Source organism: Diadema antillarum, unplaced genomic scaffold (genome assembly GCF_040938485.1).
Source record: "Diadema antillarum isolate AM-2024a unplaced genomic scaffold, OU_Dant_1.0 seq00000381_RagTag, whole genome shotgun sequence".
NCBI classification, from domain to species: Eukaryota; Metazoa; Echinodermata; class Echinoidea; order Diadematoida; family Diadematidae; genus Diadema; species Diadema antillarum.
In genome coordinates, this window is record NW_027271379.1 from 150,469 (window position 1) to 173,646 (window position 23,178).

The 23,178-nt window shown below is 39.2% G+C and overlaps 2 protein-coding genes across 2 annotated transcripts in view; one reads left to right on the plus strand and one right to left on the minus strand.

Moving 5' to 3' along the window:
* The window catches only part of LOC139731578 (transmembrane 9 superfamily member 4-like), a 28,931-nt gene extending 15,022 nt beyond the window's left edge, over nt 1-13,909 (minus strand). The window contains exons 1-4 of the mRNA XM_071642467.1: nt 13,713-13,909; nt 11,179-11,289; nt 7,953-8,102; nt 148-257 (exon numbers count right to left, since the gene is read on the minus strand). Coding sequence (XP_071498568.1) covers nt 148-257; nt 7,953-8,102; nt 11,179-11,289 — 371 coding nt within the window. The 5' untranslated portion in view covers nt 13,713-13,909. The remainder of the gene's footprint in view (nt 1-147; nt 258-7,952; nt 8,103-11,178; nt 11,290-13,712) is intronic.
* Nucleotides 13,910-18,177: 4,268 nt separating this feature from the next.
* Nucleotides 18,178-22,270, plus strand: LOC139731579 (small ribosomal subunit protein uS10-like). Its single transcript, XM_071642468.1, has 4 exons — nt 18,178-18,294; nt 20,003-20,102; nt 20,533-20,732; nt 22,084-22,270. The coding sequence occupies exons 1-4, from the start codon at nt 18,292-18,294 to the stop codon at nt 22,138-22,140; spliced, it is 360 nt and encodes a 119-aa protein (XP_071498569.1). The 5' UTR covers nt 18,178-18,291; the 3' UTR covers nt 22,141-22,270.
* The last annotated feature ends 908 nt before the right edge of the window (nt 22,271-23,178 follow it).

The window sequence follows — 23,178 nt, forward strand, 5'->3', positions numbered from 1 at the left end:
TTTCCTGCAAGCACAAACAAATTGCATTGTGTTGCATCAATGGCTAAAACATGCTTTAATACAAATAAAGGAAAAAAAAATCTTCTCATATAAGTCACAATATGAATATTCATTGCTCTTGCATTCAAGCAACCTACATATACTCACAAGTGTACATTGTAGTCTTCTTTGATCCTCTGAACCAGTGTGTGGGCTTCTTTCTTGTTCAGCTCGACCTCACACAACACTTTGCAACTGTGCTGCACCTTCATTTGTACCTGTATAATAGCAAGATGTGATAACCAGGATGAAAATACAAGGACAGAAGTAGAGGAAAGAACATGGCAGTATTTGATAGTGTAAATGCATTAAAACCATGTATGCATCCCTGCACTTTGCATCTATAGTGGTATACCCGTTGAAGATGGGTGCCGAGTGTACTTGGGCAGGTGTCGTGGGAAATGCAAATAGCAAAATTAGCCCGTCCTCAACGGGTTAAAAGCTAGAGTACCTGGTACAGAATGTCACTGTAGCATTCACCATGGGTACAATGAAAATCCCACAGGCTTGACCCACATACATTGTAACTGCTCATCTGTCAATCCAGGGAGGTACATGTATTTTGTCTCGCCTCCCTGGTCAATGCAATTGAGTACAGCAATGTCATACATAGTCCCATTACAAACTTGTATGTGATATACTGTAAATATACAGTTGTATCTGAAGTGAGGTGATACAGCAAGGATTTATAGGAGATTACTGGTATATGATCCCCAGACTGTTCTTTGACAGCCAAGTTCAGGGACACTTGGCATTGATCAGTGAGGAGGCACACCAGGTGGATGCCAAGATTGGGAAATTTATTTAAAGCTCTGTGAGAAACTACACATGAATAGCGTGTTTGCTTATTAAATAGGAATGTCACATTGGTGGGATTCACACGTAGGCGTATCATCAAGATACAAATCTCGAGATTTGCATCGCAATCATGGGTGTACCTCAAGATTTGTATCGCAATTGAAATCTCACGATCTATGCCCATGCGGACAAAAAAGAAGAAGAAATTTACTAAAATGTAGCTGATTATCTTGATCAGTATCATGATGCAGATCCAAAGAAATCTTGCCTTTCACTTCTGAAATATTGGGATAATTTGCCCCACGGTGAGTGTGTGAACGCTGGAGCAAATAATCTCAAGATTTTATATCCCATCATCTAAAGCATACAGCAACGTGCGCACCACACCCCTGTGACATGCAAGAACAAAAAAGGCAAAGAGAAGCACACACAGTGAAGGATATTGTGGGCGCCAGTTTGGCAGATTTCATGCACGTCAAGATTCCTTGGCAAATTATCATGATCAGCAATTAGTGCAATATTTCTGTTCATGGATGCGAACACTAGCAAAAAATCTTGAGATCTGGATTGCAATTGATATCCTGCTATTTTTGTCCGTGTCAATACGTGCAAAAAATCTTAAGATATGGATTGTGATTGTTATCCCGCTATTGTGAATGCAGAGCTTTGATAACGACAGTCTCCCACCTCCCAAAACAAAGAACTGTTCTACAATTGTATACTTTGTACTGTAGTGTATCATGGTACTCAACATCAAAGCAACTGCACTTTACAAATCAAAATGCATTGAGGAGCTCCAAATACAGGGGAATAACACTCGTTCACATGTAAAACAACCTTGTGTTACAGTACATCTGTACATGTACATTTGTATGCATGTGTGGAACGTGAATAGTTTAATGTGTAAAAAACTCTTGCCCTACAACTGTACTGCACACATCATTCCATGAGTATACTAACAGGACATTGTGAGTATGAAATCAAGTGGATGCAACACCTCAGCACTCCACGATAATACAGTGTACATGTATGCGACAGAAATTATCATGTCCTGAAATATTGATGAGATTCATCCAATCCAATACACTTTCAATGCCACGAGTCAACTCCTGTCATACGGTAACTGTTGCGCTTTCTGATTTCATCAAATTGCCTTCCAATTAATTTGCGCATTCATCTGAAAATGATGGTTCAGTAGCCATCACACTCCAACATACATTGTAATAGCAGCAGAAACAATTGTACATTGTACAGTGTATCTTGTACACGTGTGTACATGTAAAACATGTCATACGATGAAGAAGGGTAAAAATGAATACACGTGTATATATATTTAAAGAAAATTTAACAAAACTTATTTGTTGATGAAAAATGCACATCCAATACATTTGCAAATTCATCAAATAGTTAAAGCAGGGCCACCAAATTTCAAAAAAGGGTAAATTGTTTGAAAAGTATGTCAATTAATATGTAACTTTTTGGGCCGGAAATTAGCAGTTAAATTTGTTTAAAGGATGGATGAAAAGGACTGAATGAGTGCCTTAGAGAGAGTGTTGCGAGTTTGTTGAGGTTTATTTTTGAGTAGACACTGTAAAACGAGGAATGTTGGCGTGCATTTTAATTTTGCGAATTTCGCGAGCGCCAAGATTCGCGAAATCAAAATGCAGGCAAATTTTCTTATCTACACTATATGCATTGAACGCAAGTGGAAATTGGCGAAAATTGGCGAAAATATACACTTTGTATCATGTTTTACAGTAAGTCCAAATTCAAATTCTTACAACGATAACACTTAGATATTTGACTCATTGAAAAAAACAGGACTTTTATTTAATTTTTTTCTTGGGCCACTAAAAATTTGAAATTGAGGATTTTGGTGGCCCCATTGGGCCACCAAACAAAAACATTAGTGTGGAGCCCTGGTTAAAGGGTGTGTACAGTTCTAGTTGAGGTGAGGATTTACCTTTTAACGTTTTGCACGATATTCAGAAACCACTCTATGAGATGTCAACGAGCATGCAATTCAAGGGGTATCAAAATCGGTTTTGAAATGGCTGAGATATTTAAAAACAAGGTGAAACAAAGAGATCCTAATAACAGGCGTGGCCTGTCGTCTTTAATTACATTTTGTACTATCACTTTTTTTCGATATCTTGGCCATTTGAAAACCAATTTTCATCAAATAAACTTTGAATCCTTCTTAAAATTAAATGCTTTTTCATATTTCATACGAGGTTTCTCATTATTTCTCTTAGGAATGTTCAAAACATGAATCCCCACCTCAACCAGTACTGGACAGTCCCTTTAACCCCTGCCCCTAATGCTGCGCATTTTGATTTTGTCAATGAGCCTTCCAATTTCATTGCGCATTTATCTGAAAACGACAGTTCAGTACTAACAGGGGTATCTCACCGGGCTTGAAACTAGTTCGCAACTACTATGTAGTTCGCGACTCCAGATTTTGCTAGTTGCAGAGACGTCGCGCACGTCTCCTGAAAATTACAGAGTATCCGAGGAGTCGCAAGAAATTTAAACATGTTCGATTTTTCGCGAGGTCTCTGCGACGTCTCCGAGATGTCTCCATCAGTTGCGGAGATGTCGCGGAGACTAATTATATCCGGGACTGCTGAAACGTCTCAGCGATGTCTCTGAGACGTCACAGAGAGCATCATCGAGACCTGTTGGAGACCAGAAAAACTGGTGAGAGGTCGCGGAGACGTCTGTGCTACTCTATTTGACGTTGTTTGACCTACTTTAGAAACCACGTGACCCATCTGCATGCTGACATCCTGCCTAGATCAAGCCAGGTGATCCTGCAACGGCTCCTATCATATTAAAAAATTTTTGACACCTGCCATAACTCGTCTCAGAGACGTCTCCTTGGTGAGACCGCAAGCCATTTCTTTGTTGGAGACGTCTCCATGATTGCTGCGACTGATTCTAGTTGGAGACGTCGCGGAGACGTCTCCGTTGGTGAGATACAGCCTTTAGTAATCATATCGTGACCCTACAATTGTATAGCCATAGAAACCTTTAAGTGCCAAATCACTGGAACAGTGAATGGCATGTTGCACTTGCCTTTTGCAAACCTGAGACAAATCATAAACACAGGTAGATGAACAATGCAACACAGTTTGGGTACCAAAAATAACAATTTATGAATTACACAACATGTACAAGCTTTGTAAGGAAGTGTATAATGTACAATTGTATTATTCCCTGTCTTCATCACATCAAAGAACAATCAGCACTGAGGTGGTACACTTAAAATGTACAAATACATTCCTTGCCCAATGCTACTGTATACAAAGAAGACTGTGCAGGATATTTAATAATCCATATGATGGCAGCATGTATAATGTGTACATTGTACATTTGTACATTGTGTGGCTGAATGAAAGTCTTAGGTTTCGATACACTTTTATAATACATTGTTTCAACAAATCTCAATACATAAAGTAGACCTTATTCCTATACTGCAAATAATGATATGGAACAGAAATCAAGTAAAAAAGTACACAGACTTTGAAAAAAAGACAAACACACATTTAAACAAATTTAAACATAATTATCTGAAGCCTCCCCATAACAAAATTCATATTTGATCCTGAAATTAACAAGACATTTTGGTATGATAGGTCATGCTTCTGTCAAAAATTGGCAGCTCTTTGTACCCTGTTTTTTTCCTCCTGATTACATGTATGTGCAGATCTAATGAATCTAAAACTTTCCATGTACATATGTATCTTTCTTTTTTTCAAAATACAGAATATGCAGTAAACTTGAATAAAATTTGCAAATTCGTGAAGACAAGATGATCAATTCCACAGCAAAATTATTTTTCTTATCATTGCCAGACAATATAAAATTACCATGTACAATTGTATTATCATAACTTCATCACTGTTTTATACCAACTCTACTTTTCTCTTGCAAGGTCTTTTCTAGAATACTGCCCTTTCAACTACATTTTTCATTCATTCTGGATAAAATATACATGTACATAGGACATATGGATGATGACCTATACTGTGTGTACAGTTTGTACATTGTACACATAATCAATTGTTCAGCCATTAAAGCCCAGCTGTTGAACTGAGTTTAAAACATTTCTGATTTATGGTCCACAGACTCTGAATTGGAATTGGCAAAGAAGATCAATACAACATGTTTGCTCTGCAAATACATATTTAATGTCAAAGGTATGGGTACCGGTAATTGGACTTTCCTGAAATGTGCACACTTGCACAGTTACAGATCAATTGATGCTGCTATCCTGTTGCATGTCAGGAGTACAATGTATGATGCATTTATTGGATGAGCCAGGATCATCAACAGGGAGAGTGATTTATTACGGGAATTTAAACCACCACCCCCCCCCCCCCATCCAAGAAAAGGCCTTGTCAGACTTGATACAGTGCTGCATACTGTAAATTGGCTTTTAAAAAAAAATGTAAAGTCTGCTTTACCACATACACAGTGTATGCAGCACATTCAAAACCTCTCCATCTTTGTGAATACTGTTTGTTTCCCATGAGTATGAAAAGCCGAATCAAGCCAACATTATTTGTAACTACTTAATACGCCATATATTCAGCGAGTCTAAATTTTTGTGAATCAGGACTTCCAGACGATTTCACGAGTAGTTAAATTCGCAATCGTTGAGTACTGTACTGAATGGAAAAGTGTATTACGTGTGCATCACATTCATATCGGAATAAGTCACTATTTTATCGCGTCTTTAATTTTGCAAGTAGCTGAGGCTGACTTATGAAATTCACGAAAATAAAAACCTCGCAAATATTCAGGCGTATACAGTACAGAGTGGTATTATGTTAATCTACATATTATGTACATCTGTTATTCCACAAAAATTATGTTCACTGCATTAATCTGGTGATATTTGGATGCAGAAACAGATGTTACGATAAACAGTATAACTCACCAGACATAATGTACAGTACTGTATGTGTGCATAAACTGACAGACACTGTTGTACGTGTGTTCATCTTTTCCACGTAAAGTACAGCTAACTAGCACTACACTTATTGTTTCATGTTTTTGATAACAAAATTAAATAGCATTGACATCAAAAATATAGCCACAATGACTACAGTGACATTTTCAGGCACAGTCTACACATTATGGGCAATTTGGAGAAAGCACTACACGCATGAAGAGCTGAGATTGGCTGTTTCAACAAAAACAGTGCACACACCAAAACGGGAGGAGGCTGTTCTGAATAGAAAGAACAAACAACCGCCCAAATCCAAAGGAAAACCACTCAACCAAACACTGCATAAGAACTAACTCTTTCTCTGCCCTCAGAAGTCTACCGTAGGAAAATATGCCACGTGTGAGTCTTCTACTAAAGGCAAGCTGTATGTTGCCTGAGATCTCTTGGTATTCCATCACAGAATGAGTAAAAATCAGGCGTTGTTTAGGTGCTGCACAGTGTACAAAATAGGTTTTTGCACTCTAGAATACAGATTGTGCACGAGACTTTCAGATTTTGGAATAACCATGTTGTGAGCATAATTTGTTTTTTCTCTTTACATGATGATAGCTTGATACAAGATTTCAAAGGGCTCAAGGAAATGCAAGAAAGAAGTTACAGTACAGATGTATTGATCTTACAATTTACTACGTTACATGATGAAAACTTGGATTGTAATTGGCGAATGAGTCTAAAGTTTAGGCATCAAAGAAGACAAGCATTTTTTCATTCATTTTCTTTTCTTTTCTTTTGATTCTGGAAAAGATCATGAATTGATAAAATTCATAAGGACAAGGTCTACTAGTGTATTAGTCAAAACCATTATTTTGCTAACTCAGGGACTAATCTTACTCCTCATACCAAAGGTTTCATAGAATTCATACGACAGCTTGATTACTGTATTACAGTTATCAAACTGCTTTTGGCCAGTTGTGTCAAAGGTTTATTGGTCAAAGGTCATGGTCCAATTCCAAATCAGACTTCAAAAGAGACAATGAAATACATTATGAGGTCATCTACACTTGTATTCCCAGTGAAAGTCTTCCCTGTGACAGGTGTACATTTATACTAAATGAATAATAATATTGGAAGGGACTGGAATCAGGGATTGCCGACTGCACAAAGTCTGAGGCCACACACACGAAGGGGTCAAAGTCAAAGGCGTGAGACAGGACAGCATCATGTCATCATGCACCCACCAGCTAAATGGACTAAATCATGCATGGTTCGAGGGGAATTCAAAGTACAGCCAGGACTGCATGTATGTGACCCGCCACAACAAAAGGATCCGAAAGTCACTGACGACTGAGCCAAGAAAATCGATTTTGAAGTTAGATCATCAAAATCGGTCAAAACCATCCAATTTCTGTTTTCGACACAATTTTGCAGTCTAATGTTTTGTCTATCATCTGCTGAAATTTTGAAGCTAACTGAACAGAGGGAAGGCAAGAAATTAGCGTTTTTCTGGGCCATGATTTTCTGACTCTCAACGGAACAGAAACATGTCCGCAGATGTGGATTTAGCCCCGCAGATAGACTCCGCCCCTAACAACGAGGGAGTGATCTTATTGGACAGAGTGTGGCATCCTGGCTACTGATTGGTTGCGCATGGATCGCTGGCGCTAAGCGTGAATGAACATCGTGGGAGTTGCTAGGAGTATTCCTTCTATTGCCACTGGGTGAAAACTGCCTTACCTCCGTGATCACGACTGTGTCGGAAGGAAAATTTTGAAGGCAGCTTTCTCAAAACGCTGAATTCTAAAGACCACTCGACATGCTCTCATAAAATCATTGATATCTCTGCAACAGACAACTTTTATGAGTCATGTTTGATACTAATAAAATTAAAGCTGAAGAGTAAAGAAATAATGTCATGTCACTTTCAGAAAAAAATCGACCTCCCCCAAGTCCCCCGACTTTCGGATACTTTTGTTGTAGCCGGTCACATATAATCCAAACTTGAATGGATACATGGGAATATTGCTCGAATGGGACAATGTCAAAGTCCAGTTCTTTAATACATAGTCATGCTGATTACTATTAAAAGTGGTAACAACTGGACACTTTGGTCAGTTTTCAAACAACAAAGTTATACAGCCCTAGAGTCTCTCTCTCTCACCGCATATTTGGTGTTGACAATCCTGTCCCCTCTCAGGACTTCTCCGAGGTTCTCGGACTCGTGGTGGATGTTTCCAGCCGATGGTGGGCAGAGCTTGACTGCATAGTATTCATAAGGGAGCTGCGTCTTTGTGCTGGTGAGCTTCACCCCCTGATGTGAGTAGAACACACAAACGGAGAAATAGGAGATTCACTCGTAAAATGCATTTAAGAAAATCTAAACTAATCTTCATATACACATTTGAAATGTCAAGTAGTTGTATTTGCAAAACAATGTTTTCACAATAAATGTGTTTGCATAATATTACAATTATATAAACAATATGGGTTTTTCCTTGACACAAGACCTGACCCCACCCCCATCCCCCTAAAAAAAGGAAAAGTAGAAATTACGCGGTGCGTAATATATGTCCCCGCCGGAAGTAGCATTTAGTAGCAAAATGTACAATATAGGTAAAAGGATCAAGGTCAAAGGTCAAAGAAGTCAAAGGTCAAAATTCTATGTAGAAGTTTTGAAGCCCTCACCTAGTGCCATCACATAAAGCAAACGGATCGAAATTGGGTTAGAAATAGCGAAGGAGTAGCATTTTGTAGCCAATGTACAATATAGGTAAAAAATCAAGGTCAAAGAAGTCAAAGGTCAAAATTCTGTGTAGAAGTTTTGAAGCCCTCACCTAGTGCCATCACATAAAGCAAATGGAATTGAAATCGGGTTAGAAATGGCGAAGGAGTAGCATTTGATAGCAAAATGTACAATACAGGTCAAAAATCAAGGTCAGAGGTCAAAGAAGTCAAAGGTCAAAATTCTGTGTAGAAGTTTTGAAGCCCTCACCTAGCGCCATCACTTAAAGCAAACGGAATTGAAATCGGGTTACAAATGGCGAAGGAGTAGCATTTTGTAGCAAAATGTACAATATAGGTCAAAAATCAAGGTCAAAGGTCAAAGAAGTCAAAGGTCAAAATTCTGTGTAGAAGTTTTGAAGCCCTAACCTAGTGTCATCACATAAAGCAAACGGAATCGAAATCGGGTTAGAAATGGCGAAGGAGTAGCATTTTGTAGGCAATGTACAATATAGGTCAAAAATCAAGGTCAAAGGTCAAAGAAGTCAAAGGTCAAAATTCTGTGTATAAGTTTTGAAGCCCTCACCTAGTGCCATCATATAAAGCAAACGGAATCAAAATCGGGTTAGAAATGGCGAAGGAGTAGCATTTTGAAGCAAAATGTACAATATAGGTCAAAGGTCAAGGTCAAAGGTCACAACTGAAATTCTGTGTAAAAGTTTCAAAGCTCCCATGTAGTGCTATCATATAAAGCAAACAGAATCAAAATTGGGTTAGAAATGGCGAAGGAGTAGCATTTTGAACATTTTGATCACACACGGACGCACAGACGGACGGACGGACGGACAGACAGACGGACACACAGACACACACACGTACAGTGTACGGAGCCCGTTTCATAGTCCCCTGCTCGAACTCGTTCGGCGGGGACAAAAAATCTTTTCCATGACACAAGTTCACTCATATACACAATTAGTTTGTAATTTGCTTCAAAATCCATACTAATATTTACTTGACATAAACTGCACTGTTTGCACAACACCTGTAGAAACCATAATAAACTCGTGCCCTTCTTGTTTTTTGTGGCCCTGTACTGGCAATGTCCTGCAATACTTCATACATCAGACATACAGGCTTTGTACCTGAATGATAGTTGTACCTGATACTTGCATATCTATACACAATCATTCTTTTTTTCAGGTTATTAAAGGAAGCAGTTTATTGTATTATTACTATTAAAACCTTTGGTTATTCTAAACTACACCTTCTGTGGAAACTTGTTCTTTTTTTTCTTTTCTTTTCATTGGTGGACTGACGCAAGTATTAGAAAAATCCTTTGTGCATTCATTCAACAAAGAGTTATTGATATGGGTGAAGAGGACTCACAGGTTTCAGCATTCACACACATGACTTTTACTAGAACTTGAATACTCAAACCGTTTAGAACAAACTTCAGCTACAATGTATCCAAGTTTGAAGAACATTCTGCTGTACAAAATACACTTGAACATTGATGCTCTCGGAAAGTCCAGGCAAAACTTTGTGATTTACACAGTATGATTAACTAGATATATCGCTACGGCGACTGATATGCCTCCGCCATAATGCATGGTTCTCCTAATAGGTCTATAGTACAATGTCTTGACAATGTGTGATGACAGTTTCAAACAATTGGCAAAATATTAAAATGACAGGTTTGACACAAATGTGCTGAATGTTCACTTTCCTAGAACTAGGTTCAATTGGATGAATGATTAAAATGTCAGAGTGCAGGTATTTGGGGAACTGATGATTTTTACTTGACTTTTGACCCTTTTATAAGTTTATGCATTGAGTAATTTTTCAAGGTATTGAGAAAAAGTATAATTTCAGTATCAAATGGGAAAATAGCATTATCTAAACCTGGCCTTTGACCTTTGACCTCACAGTTCCAAAGAGAATCACTGTTAGGTTGAACATGCATAAATATGTAAGTTTCATGATGATACCTTGAGTTACTTTTGAGATATGGAGGAAAAAGTGCAATTCAGCACTTTCACTTGACCTTTGACCTTTTGACCTTTGACCTTTTGGCAAGAAACTTCCCACAGAATATATATTGGGTAACACATGTATACATCAAGTTAAAAAAAAAAACCTTCATTCATTGCATAAATATAAGGAAAGTAGTGATATTTTGAGTTGACCTTGACCTTTGACCCCCTGACCTTTGACCCATGACCCCCAACTTCCCTAGATAATCACTGCCCATCGGTACAAGCATATATACTAAGTTCCACGAAGATACCTTGAACCATTTGCGAGATATGGAGAAAAACATGAAATTTCAATTTTTTTTCCCCACAAAATAACCTGTGACCTTTGACCTTTGACCCTGTGACCCTAAAATACACACAAAGTATTATCCCCCAAGGATATACCCTCATACCAAGTTTGATGTAAAACCACCACACGGTTCTTGAGATATCGACAAAAACAAAACGGGACGGACGGACGTACGGACGGACGTACGGACGTACGGACGTACGGACGTACGGACGGACGGACGGACGGACGGACGACCCGAAAACATAATGCCTCCGGCCACTTCGTTGCGGAGGCATAAAAAGGGGCTGCATTCTCTGTCTAGATGTACTTTGACAGAGATACTCAGGACAAATACAAACCTTTATCTCTACTGATTGTCCAGTGGCAAAATCCACAGGAGCTACCCCCGGTACATAGAAGGCATCTGTGATGCTAACTGCAGCAAAGATCATGAATATGTAGGAAATCATCTGGAGAAATGAAGAGAACACAGAGTGAAAGTTAAGTTACAAGGATCTCTGAAGAAGATACAAATACAACAGAAAGTATTCTTGATGTTTCAAAATGGGAAGTGAGAAACACCAGAATCTGCTCATTTCCTTCTTTTGAATAACAGATACACTGTACCTCCTCATGAAAGAAATATCGAAAGATAACATACTTACAGTGGACATGTACATTACGACACGAGCCTGGATAGAAAATTCAACTGTTTCTCCTTTAAAATCATTCATAAAATGCTATCTGGGATCATCCAGCACAGGCGCTGCTGTTTCATTGGTATAACTGGGGTTATTTGACCCAGTATTCGACCCAGTAGCTTGAAGAGGCTGTCTGTTTGATGGAGGGTTGACCAAATTGAACCCATTCGTTTGCTGCCCACTGAAGTACACTGTACATGTACATTTGAAAATCACGACTAGCACAGGCAATAGTTCTACATCTATACACAGAAATCGCGAGAGCTATTTTTTGTAGAGCTATCTCCTCCGTCGGCTCCGGGCCACTCAGACCGGTGCCGTCGGCAGCGGGAGGGTCTCTTCTATTCGGAAGGCTGGGTTTCGGCCGCACTCCTCCTCCGTGTCGACGTCGAGAGCGGCACAAAAAACAAAGAAAAACAAAAGAAAAACAACAACATGTAGCAATTGCGCTGGACTACTGCTTCAGTGGTATAATAGGGCGCAGCGAAAGCTCTATCATTGTTCTTGGACACACACACGCACACGATATATACGGGTTATACAGCTCACGCCAGCTCGCAGGCTCAGGTCGCACACACAGATCTACTTTGTGGCAGCACAGTGGGCATTCTCGCTCGCCCAGCTGATCGTTCGCAGAGACATCATACACGCACTATGGGTACGGGCAACATATCGCGGAGAGTGGTGGTGTGTAGACATTGCATATCATGATAAGTTCTCGGTACACGGGAAGCTACGAATGCCGTATTTTATTTCACGAAACTGCAGGATGCTCTGCAGCTCAGCTACGTCATTTACACTGTATACTCTCCTGTCGGGTATCATTGTACTCAGACTGTTTAGCAGTGATCTTGAAAAAGCGAGTTGGCCAGACTCTCTTTAAAGTTTATATTCGGCACTGGGCCAGACGCCGTGCGAAGTGCCAAGCAAGCACTTGTGTAAAGCGACAGGACTGTCTATAGCTATCAATTTACGGGCAGCCAATACATGGACACATGTACACACACACACACACTCAAGCCTCACCCGCGTGGTTGGTTTGCGCGATTTGTGATGGGGTCGAATCGGGATGGATGAAGGAGGCATAAAAATATTTACGTATCTGTTGTGGCGAGCTAGGATGTTCAAAAATGGAATCTAAATATTATTTGTAGACTACTGCCAACTTTCTCACACTTTGCGGCATGATCATGGCAATTTTCTGTGAGGCAGCATTGTAAATGTAAAGCTCGATAAACCTGCAGTGGAGAGGAAAGGCACGCGATATCGCGATCGCACAGTGTTCGATATAAATAAGTCAGCTCCGCAGAAACGCTGTGAGTGAGGTGGGCTTTTACGAGTAGTACTAGAACCCGTGGCCCTAGAGACCTTTCACTTGTGAAATGGCGTTCCATTCACTGATACAGCAAGAGAAGCTCGTCAGCTGCTCAGTGCGTGGTGGTTCATGGGATATCACCTTGTCCTTGGCGTACGGAAATGTACCGATATTTACCATAGGGCCGTAAAGCGCACAATTGCCGGGAACTGCTGCATTTGATTCAGAGTTCAGGAGCATTAGAAGCCACCATAGGACCTTTTTTGTTGTTACTGTTATATTCAATAAAACATTAACGGGTAAAAGTGTTGTCACTGTTGGCTAGACCCTTATTAACCCCGGGCCGGGGCGCTCCCATTCACACAATTATTGTGTTCGGGCTGTTCGCAGTTAGCTAGACCCTAGGCCTAGATTCTAGGTTACATCATAAATTTCAGCTGAAACATGACATGCACATGTCATGACCAGCTGATGACATGCATCAAGTCTAACTCAAATAAACAACTTTTAAATATGGAATATGACGGTTAACGTTAGACCTCACTCAGCTCAGTTTTTTTTTTCCAAGCAAGAGCCAACGTCAACGGTCAACGACAACGTTAGGGGCAGAAATAGAAAACTGACAACCGCGACATGATGATGATGAGACACTTCTTAAAGACCCTGTTTTTCTGTACCTAGATCTAACACACTTTACTAAAATTATTTTTATTCAAGACTAACGTTAGAGCAGGGAGGTAGAGCCATGCATGAGAGCAGAGTTTACAAAATGTGTTGATTTTCCGCTCCACCCGAACACCTCATTCTCAGTCATTGATCATACGAGAAACACATGATGAAATGTTTACAGAAAAGAGCAATTTGCAATCAATTTTACCTTGCATAAGAATATTCTGGACGTGTGACTGGGAACTAAACGACGTTTTACCGTCAGACGTGGGTTTTCTCCGCTCCCAGCAGCAGTAACGCTAGTGCTGTACGACTAGATAAACGTTAGACCTCTCCTGCTGGTTTGGGCACACTGTGTCCATGCATCCTATGCGTTTTGCATGCTAGGTGTTGAATGTTACATGGTGGTATAGCGCATGATGCACGTACAGTGTGTAGCGTCCAGGGAAAAGCCGCTTTGACGCGACCGAGTCGACGTGGAACCATCGGGGATATGAGGTTAACTCGCAAAACGCGACCTCAAACTACTCGGCCCATTGATGGCGGAAGGAGATTGACAAAAGGTGCCGCTGAAGAATGTATCCATTTTCTCATGTTTCTTTTGTACTGTCATTATACCCATACATACATGTATCTTTAATGTTTTCTCAGAAACTATAACTAATTTTCTTCTTCAGTATTATGATATAATGAAAGTATACCGGCTTAAGAGCAATAATGTCAGTCAGTCCTGACAAAATTCGCTGATATTTCTTCAAACGTTCCATTAAGTTCAGAGTGTATTATATAGATTATAGGAATCAATCATAAACATCTTATTACCAGACGTATTTTGTCATTTGCAGATGCAACAAAACCCATCGTTAGGGCTTCAAAAATATTTCTAAAAAATGTGAGTTAGGGATAGAAACGACCAATGTAAAAATTTTGTTAGGTATTGTTGAATTTATAAGATGTTAACAATAGTTATACTACTCTCTAAAAAAAAAATCGAGTGAAAATTTTCACTCTAAAGAGAGTGAATACAAAAAAGAGTGAATTTCGAGTGAAATTGGAGTGAATTTTGAGTGAAAATGCTCATTTTCACTCATTTTGGAGTGACGTCAGGGATCACTCGAAGATTTTGGAGTGACATCTACAAAAATCTACTGCATTGTACAAACAAAATCATACTGCAATTTGAAAAAATATCCTTGTGACTGGAATACTTTAACTTTATTAACATTTTTTCACTCGAGTGGAAAAAGCTCAAATGTTCCAACCATTATATAGCCATGCATCAATTCCCCGTGGGTTAAGTTGTATATAAGCCTATTGAGAATTCGATTATTTTTTCATGATATCTTCTTAATAGAGAAAGTGAATAGGATGATGACAGAAATTATTGATACTACTAAGGAGTGTCTGTTTCTAATGAATATCACTATCATTCAATATCATCATCTATTCCGTTCTTCTTTCTCTTTTATTCACCGAATTCATCTTAATTTTATTGTGACTATTTTTTTTTTCTTGTCGGACGTTGTTGTTACTGATTGTCAGCAGCAATGACATTATTGTCATTATCTAAAACATCTTGATTATTTCTAATATCTGCACCATCATCTCCGGGCATTATGATCCCCGTAGAGAGTATTTACCAATTACTGTAGTAGCAAATTTAATTGCTCATTGTGACGTCTGACTACGGGATCCTAGTAATATTCTCAATACAAATTAAATACAATGTATACCGAATTGTTTAGGGGCCGATATTGCCTAGCTTACTTTGCACCGATAATGGGTTATCGATACACATTCTTACTATCGAGACAGTACAGTACGATTGCCTATCGAATTATGTTATAAGCGAAAATTTTGTATTAGGTATGTCACAAAAGCCACTTGTTATAAACTGGTCACCATGGAAATAATTTATCACTGCAATCTTTGTTTTGAAGGGTAGTCTTAAGTCAATTGTTGTTGTTTTTGTTAAATGTTGGTGTATCTGTATTTTTTTTTCTCTTTTTTTTTTACTGGCCAGGTGCTTTGAGGGCCCCTCCTCATCTCCACCAGTCAATACCTTCTACCTTTCTTCTTTTCCTAACTTCTCTCTATGACATGACTTTTCCCCTCTCATCGACTTTTCATCATGAGACTTGCGATAGAAATCAATCACAAGTTTCTTGTGAGCTGCAATGCAAGTTGCGATTGATTTTGGGACTTTGATTTGAAGGCTTTATAAGACGGGGCCCAGGGGAGATGGGGGAGATGGGGGAGATGGGGGGGGGGGGGGCGACGAGAGGTTAAAAAGATGATATTCAGGAACTGAGGAAAATGTTTAACTAGGGTCTTTTAGGTTTCTTTTCTTTCTTTTTTTAGACAGCTTACGTGTGTGTGTGTGAGTGAGTGTATGTGGGTATTCATGTGTCTATGTGTGTGTGTGTGTGTGTGTGTGTGTGTGTGTGTGTGTGTGTGTGTGTTTGTGTGTGTATGTATGTGTACCTTCGTGCGGGTGTTTGTGTATATATTTTTTAAATGAATTACAGATTTCTTATTCAAATCATTCAAGACACTGTCCGTTCAATGCTTTTGTCTGCCTGTTTGTTCATACTATTATTATAATACATGCAATACTATGCTGTCTGCTCTTTTTTCCTTTGGGTTATGCCAGTGGAAGACGAATTTCTGTATTTAGACACTATAAAGATCCTTGTATAATCCTTGTATTTTTTTTCAGTCTTTCCTTTTTTAAGTGAAAGTGAAATTTTAGATTCCAAATGTTGTTGATTTAAATAGGGCAAATAGGTCCTAGTGTCACAGTTTCAATCTCTTGATAGATTGAGGAAGGATGTGCCTAAGGGCCAGTAGCTAAATGTTGATGTAGAGCATATGACAGTATCTTATTCTACGGCCCTGTCATCCTTAGGCCCGGCCTACATGTGAAGTATATTTTAACATGTTCCAAATCTTAAAGGGATCGTACAGTTTTGGTTGAGACCTAATTTCAGGTTTCTAACATTTTTTGGTGAGATAATGAGAAACCTCTTATGAAATATGAAAGAGCATGTAATTCTATGATGCATTCAATGTTTATTTGATGAAAATTGGGTTTGAAATGGCTGAGATATCCAAAAAAGAGTGATTCTAATAATGTGCGGGACCCACACTTTTATTACGATCGCTTTGTTTTACTTTTTTTTTGGATGTTTCAGTAATTCCAAACCCGATTTTCATCAAATAAACTTTGAATTCCTCTTAAAATGCTATGCTCTGTACTATCATAAGTGTCTTCTTGGTATCTCACAAAAAGTTAAAAGCCCAATTCTCATCTCCACCAATACTGTACTATCCCTTTAACTACCGAAGATGCTGAAACAATTACACTCAAAGAGTGCATATGGTATTAATATAGTCGAACAGACGAGAGTATTAAATCAACTGCTTGGCGGTTTTATATGGCTAGAATTTATGCTTGTAAATATTGTAAATAAACTGTGTTGAAGTTCAATTAATGCAGGGAGCTACACATCGTAGCTCCATGATTAATGTAAACACATATGTAGGCCTACATTCGACCGAATTGAGTAAATTGATGCGGTAATAGTGATAATATCAAAACACACCCAGTATGCCAAGAATTTATCGTCAGATATAAATTGAATAAATGTGAGTTCACGTACAAAATGTAATTCAACATGTAAAATATGTTTGAATACAAAACTGTTGCATATCTATATCATGTTTAGATGTTATATTATTCAAATGGAATGTATAATCATTGTAAATCATAATCTCAATCCTTGAGAAAAATAGACTTTGCATCAACTGGGGTTGAATTACAAGTAATACTCAGTAATTGATAACACTGTTGCTCGATGTCCTGTGAACATGGGCTCACATCTGTAAATAAAATGGACTGTCCCAGACCCCTTCACAAATTAGTACCAAAGATACCAAAATAAATGAAGAAAAAAATTAATTAAAAATCAATGATGTAGTTTGGCAAAAAACTGAATAGCTGTAGATATTGAGTATGAATTCCTCTACAAACTGCATTTTGGTTGGAAGATGAAAGCTTTTCTGATGGAATTTGAGGGGACTATATTTCATTGGGTACGTGTACGGAAAATAGGTGATTTTTTTGAGTGACAAGAACTCGTAGTCTGGCTTTGCGGACCCCTGGACAGAATTAGAGCAGAACAACCCACCCTGGCAATCTGATGGATGAAAGACAATATCTCACTTATTCAGGTTAGTGAAGATGAAACACCTCATTTCTCCCAGCTATTTTACAGAATTTTTTGAAATTTGAATTTTAACACACGTCTCTATGGGAAATTATTTACCCGTGTGAGCCCTATAATGCCAATTTTTCTCAAGAAATAAAATACGAAATCTTTGTCAAAAGATATAATCGATTTTAAATTTCCCTATAAAACACATAAAGTATGCTGCTGTAGATTTATGATAGAAAGTGCCCAATTTTTCTGAGGAAAATGCGAAAGTCTGTTACCGGTCGTGGGCAGAGCTCAACGCCCGCGCGCTACCCAGAGCCTTCTACACAGTACTGGATGGAAGGCTCCAAAGCCGTGCCGATCGATCGTGTACTACTATGTATACTAGTATCGTACTCTATTGATATGGTGCGTGCGTACAACGTACGCGTGATGGCTAGCTAGTTTTCAACTTCCGGTCTTTTGCGACGATACACGTTTCGAAGCCGCACGGCAGAAAGAAGCTAGCTCACCTCTGTTCAAATTCTGTTTGTTTTCAGAGCTTGATTACGTCGGCTAGCATACCAAAACATGGTACGAAATATGTTGAATTTAATTATGAAGTAAGAAATGTATACGTAATGATAAACTGTAGATTACGATCGTTTATTTTTCGGGGTGCTCATACTCTGTCTACGTTTCGGTTTCCACGCAAGCGTACTGCACGTGTTTCTGATACTGTGATAGAAGTTCTGTGCTTTCACTGTGACACATGATGATACACAGAAGGCCCAAGGCGAAGACCAAGTGGTAATACTAAGTACCACATGGACTTCTTTTTACACTAACGTAAAGGGATGGTACAGTATTGGTGGAGATGAGAATGGGGCGTTTAACTTTTTGCGAGATACCAAGGAAACACTTAAGATATAGGATTACTAATAATGTGTGGGTACCGGGTACCACATTTTATTAGAATCGCTCTTTTTTGGATATCTCGGCCATTTCAAAACTAATTTTCATCAAATAAACATTGAATTCCTCATGATAGAATTATATGCTCCTCCATATTTCATAAAAGGTTTCTCATTATCTTACCAAATAATGTTAGAAACCTGAAATTTGATCTCAACCAAAACTATACCGTATACAATCCCTTTCAACTATCTAGTGCACATGTCATCCATGTTAATCAATTGTTTTAATGGCTGTTGCCCATAATGCCTCCGTTGTAACCGCGGACCATGGTTCCAGATTTTGTTTCCTTGCACTCCAGTAACGTTGGACTATATGGCTGGCACAATGATCTATCATAGTGATAATCGAATGGGATAATTTTGAGCTTTAAATTACCCTTTCAAGTCTTGTGACTCGGACATCTCAGTCAAGAACTTTGTAAATTGTAGACCAGCTAACTTTAGTCAGTTTAGATAAAGTTAACCGCACCAGCGACCCTCTTACGTACGTTAGTAACTCTCGTAATCACATTGTACCACACTACCAGGGACTATGGCAGACATGCTTAAGTCCAAAAAATTTTGATGAGTGAGATTTTTATGACTCGGCGTCCCGCGCACGAGCGAGGATGTCGGGGGGGGGGGGGGGGGGGTCCCCCCTCCCACGGTAGGGAGCTTTTTCAATTTTTAGCTCTGAGTCTTACATGGTGCAATCTGGTGCATACTTACCTTAGTGACTATTTTTACTTATTTTGAAAGACAAAAGGGAAATATAGATCTAACGTGTTTACTACCTTCACTTGCAAGTATCACTTTAATCTTTTGAGCTACAACTGTACAATGTATGTCCTGATGCGTGAGAAAAATGGATGCCATGCCTGAGATCGTGAGATGAACCCTAAATGCATGAGTCTCGCGCAGAATGTGTGGGACTTGGTAGGTCTGCTATGGTTAGAAGTAAGTAGTGACATGTATATATGATGTAAAAAAATGTTCATGCAAACTTTGGTGCAAGAAAGTACTCTTTGCTGACAAAAAGTTTATCAGTGAGTATGTAAGGATACAAACGTCAGACAAAAGTGATAGTGATATTCAGCGACGTTGGGATCACGATTGGAGCTCTGACTTATGGTTGACATTGTGACTGGTCGTCATCTGAAGTTCTCGCATCAAAAGGCCGAGCTAGGCCTCTTTTATTGGAAAAATCCAGTTTCTATAGAACCTACTCTTGTTTGCAAAGAGCGTCCCTCTTTAAGTGTTGCTGTAAGATTGAATAAAATCTGCTGAACAAAGTCACAGTAAGCTATGATGACATGTCTTGTCTCTTGCCTTTCGCCAACAAACAGGCATTCAACAAGGATACCATGAAGGCCACGGTGGAGGATGTGCCTGCTCACCGCATCCGCATCACTCTCACCAGCCGCAACGTGAAGAGTCTGGAGAAAGGTAAGGACAGTCGGTGGCGGGACACTGCCCCATTCAGTCGAGGATGCGAGGAATGAATTTTTCGGTCCAGTGTAAAGTTTGCAAGTTTTCTCATGTTAAAGATGCAATTCTGATGAAACATCTACACGCACTTGAAATTTCAGGTTGTGTGATTTTGCCCCATTTATGAAAGATATCTTGTTGCAGTTACTCGGTGTGCGATGTGGATAGAAACTTAAAATAGGTCAAGTGCTAGCCCCCAAAATGGCGTGCATAGTGTGATTTGGATAATACGCTGGGAGAGGAAGGCAAAGTTGGTATGGATGTGTGTACCAGCAATGAAAATACCTTTTTTTCCCTCTAAGTATATATCTTGTTATAATCTCTATCATGTCTACATTTTGTATCTTTATCCATCATCTGTCTGTCTGTCTCTCTCGCCGTCCCGCAGTTTGTGCTGATCTGAAGCGCGGAGCTCAGGAGAAGAACCTGAAGGTGAAGGGGCCGGTCCGCATGCCCACCAAGACCCTGCGCATCACCACCCGCAAGACCCCCTGTGGTGAGGGCTCCAAGACCTGGGACCGCTACCAGATGCGCATCCACAAGCGCCTCATCGATCTGGAGTCCCCGTCGGAAATCGTCAAGCAGATCGTATCCTTTCTGAAGCCTCTCTGTGTCGACTGATTGGCGTACGGTTATGGTTATGTTGTGTTCAGAAATGATGTTGATTTGCACCTCTGGATGAACGCGCAGGAAGAAATGTGATAAATGTGAACTTGAGCATGATGCTGATTAGAAAGGGGAAAGAATTAGAGGAATACAAATCACATGCATCACACTCCAGATGTGGCAGCGTTTTTCAAGTAGAGAGTCAAATTGAGAAAAAAAAGAGAAAAATCTGGAACTGAAATGATGGAAGTGGTTGCTATCCCCTCCTTCCTCAGTGCTTTTAATTTTATTGTTTTTCATGCTTTCTTGAGTAGCTGGCCACTACAAACTGTTAAAAAGGCTTGGGTTTGAGGAGATTCGTGTACGGTTTCAGCCTTTCATAAAATAATTCTTGCAGACTTTTATTATCCTTTGAGTTAAGTAAAATTGTGCCGCACTGCATTATCTATGTTTTATGTCTCCCCCACAAAGTGTTACTGGGGTGAAGGGGTCAAAGGGCAAGAATCAAATTTAATGCTCAAATTCCCAAATACCTGCTCTTATAAAGGCTGTTGAGGGAGGTTATAAGTAAAAGTCTCAAGATGAAGTCAAGGGACGCAGGTGATGTATAACCTCCCCGAAATAGCATTTGAAAGCTTCAAGTTAGCACCATCTGTATGTTTGAAAAGAGCAAACAAAGAAAGTTGTCTTTTATGTTATACATGTATTGGGTAGTCAAAGGACAGTAGAGTAATGTACGTTGTATATCTCCCACTTGGCTAATTCCCTGCAGTTGCCATTTTTGCGGCACCATCAACAAATTTTTACAAATATCTACACAGCTTTGGTGTTACTGCGCTTCATGAGAATGCATTGTGTTGAACAGTATAAATGCATACTCTGACTTTATTACAGATACAACTTTTATACGTGCTGCTTCATTTATCTACCATTTGATTACACAAAATGTTTTACTCTTGGAAGACCATTGCCAAAAATGTTCTACCCATCCGAGAACATTACAAGCAATCCACTTGCCACATTTATCCATTTGATGACATGTTTGACTATACCCATAATTCATATCCTTTGGGTGGCTTGTGATGTATACAATCATTGATAGTTTCCGTTTGGGTGGTGAACTGTGCAATGATTCACTATGCCATGAACAGGAATTAGTTTGTTTTTTCCCCAGGTACCAGCCAGGCATAACTGTACTAAAGTAGATATATGAACTTGGTTTCAATATTTGCTTTTTCCCATTTCGACAAGTCAGTAGTATTGAAAATTTAAACTCCTTATCGATATTGTTGATGAACGTCTACTGTATTTCCTTGACCCACTTGCTCCTCAGACTTCCATCAGCATCGAGCCTGGTGTTGAGGTCGAGGTCACCATCGCCGACGCATAGACTCGACGGTTTCTGGTTCATCCGCATCAGATAGCAAGGAGAGGAATGACATCACAGATTTCTGATTACACCATCTCTTGTGAAAGGTCAATAAAGGCACAGGGGCTATCCTTGCTGTAATGACATCATACTTGAAGCATCCTTGGATTTTCCTTTTTCTCTTCAAAAGTGTTCTCAAATTTAATGTTGATGCTGGTTGATGTGGCTGTATCATTTCCATTTCATTTGTTTCCCTAAAGAGAGATGGAGGATTGTACAAGTAAATGAATAAAGTCAGGGAGCCTGTTCTAAGCATGATAGGTACAGTTGTATTTACGTTTACAACATTGTTATCCAAAAAGTTACAGAGACATGTCAAATTACAAATAGCTATTGTGGTCTTGTTGCAAGACAGTGGACTCCCATTATAACAAAGTCTTCGGGACCGACAGTTCACTTTCGTTATATCGAAATTCTGAAAGTTTGTGTTGACTCCATTGCAATTTGACAGGAATCGCTACACTGTCGAAATGATTGAAAAAATCTGTGTTCAGTTTTGCTGAAATTGCACCTAGTCACTTTTTTTTTTTTAATCAATAATCCTACATGAAACTGAGGTAATATATTTGCATTGGGCAGTGTCTGTATGTGTGTGTCCATCTGTGTGTTTGTGAGTCTGGTGGTGTACAATGTAATTCATGCGAGTGTGTTTAAGTATGCATGTATCCTGCAGCCTTGTGTGTAGAGAATACAGTACAGTGCACTCCCGTTATAACGAAATGCTCGGGACCGGCAGTTTTTTTTCGTTATAACGAAATTTCGTTATAACCGAACAAATACAATATATAACGAAAACAAGGAACCACGTATACTGTACATGTAGATCATATCATGTTTGCTGAATACTCATCATACACTGGAAAGCTATGTGAAATGTGATGGGATAACTGTATTCCAATAATAAACGCAAGTTCCCTTCAGAAACTGCGTGACACAAGGAGCGAACACACAGTGGTGTGAAGCGTTCACCAATGCACAGACGCTATAAATGCTTGTTCC

Bases quoted from the DNA above. Each gene is read 5' to 3' on its own strand.
- LOC139731579 (XM_071642468.1), top strand. The intron at 20,103-20,532 runs GTAAGGACAGTC...GCCGTCCCGCAG, and splicing joins CGTGAAGAGTCTGGAGAAAG to TTTGTGCTGATCTGAAGCGC. The intron at 20,733-22,083 runs GTATCCTTTCTG...CTTGCTCCTCAG, and splicing joins CGGAAATCGTCAAGCAGATC to ACTTCCATCAGCATCGAGCC.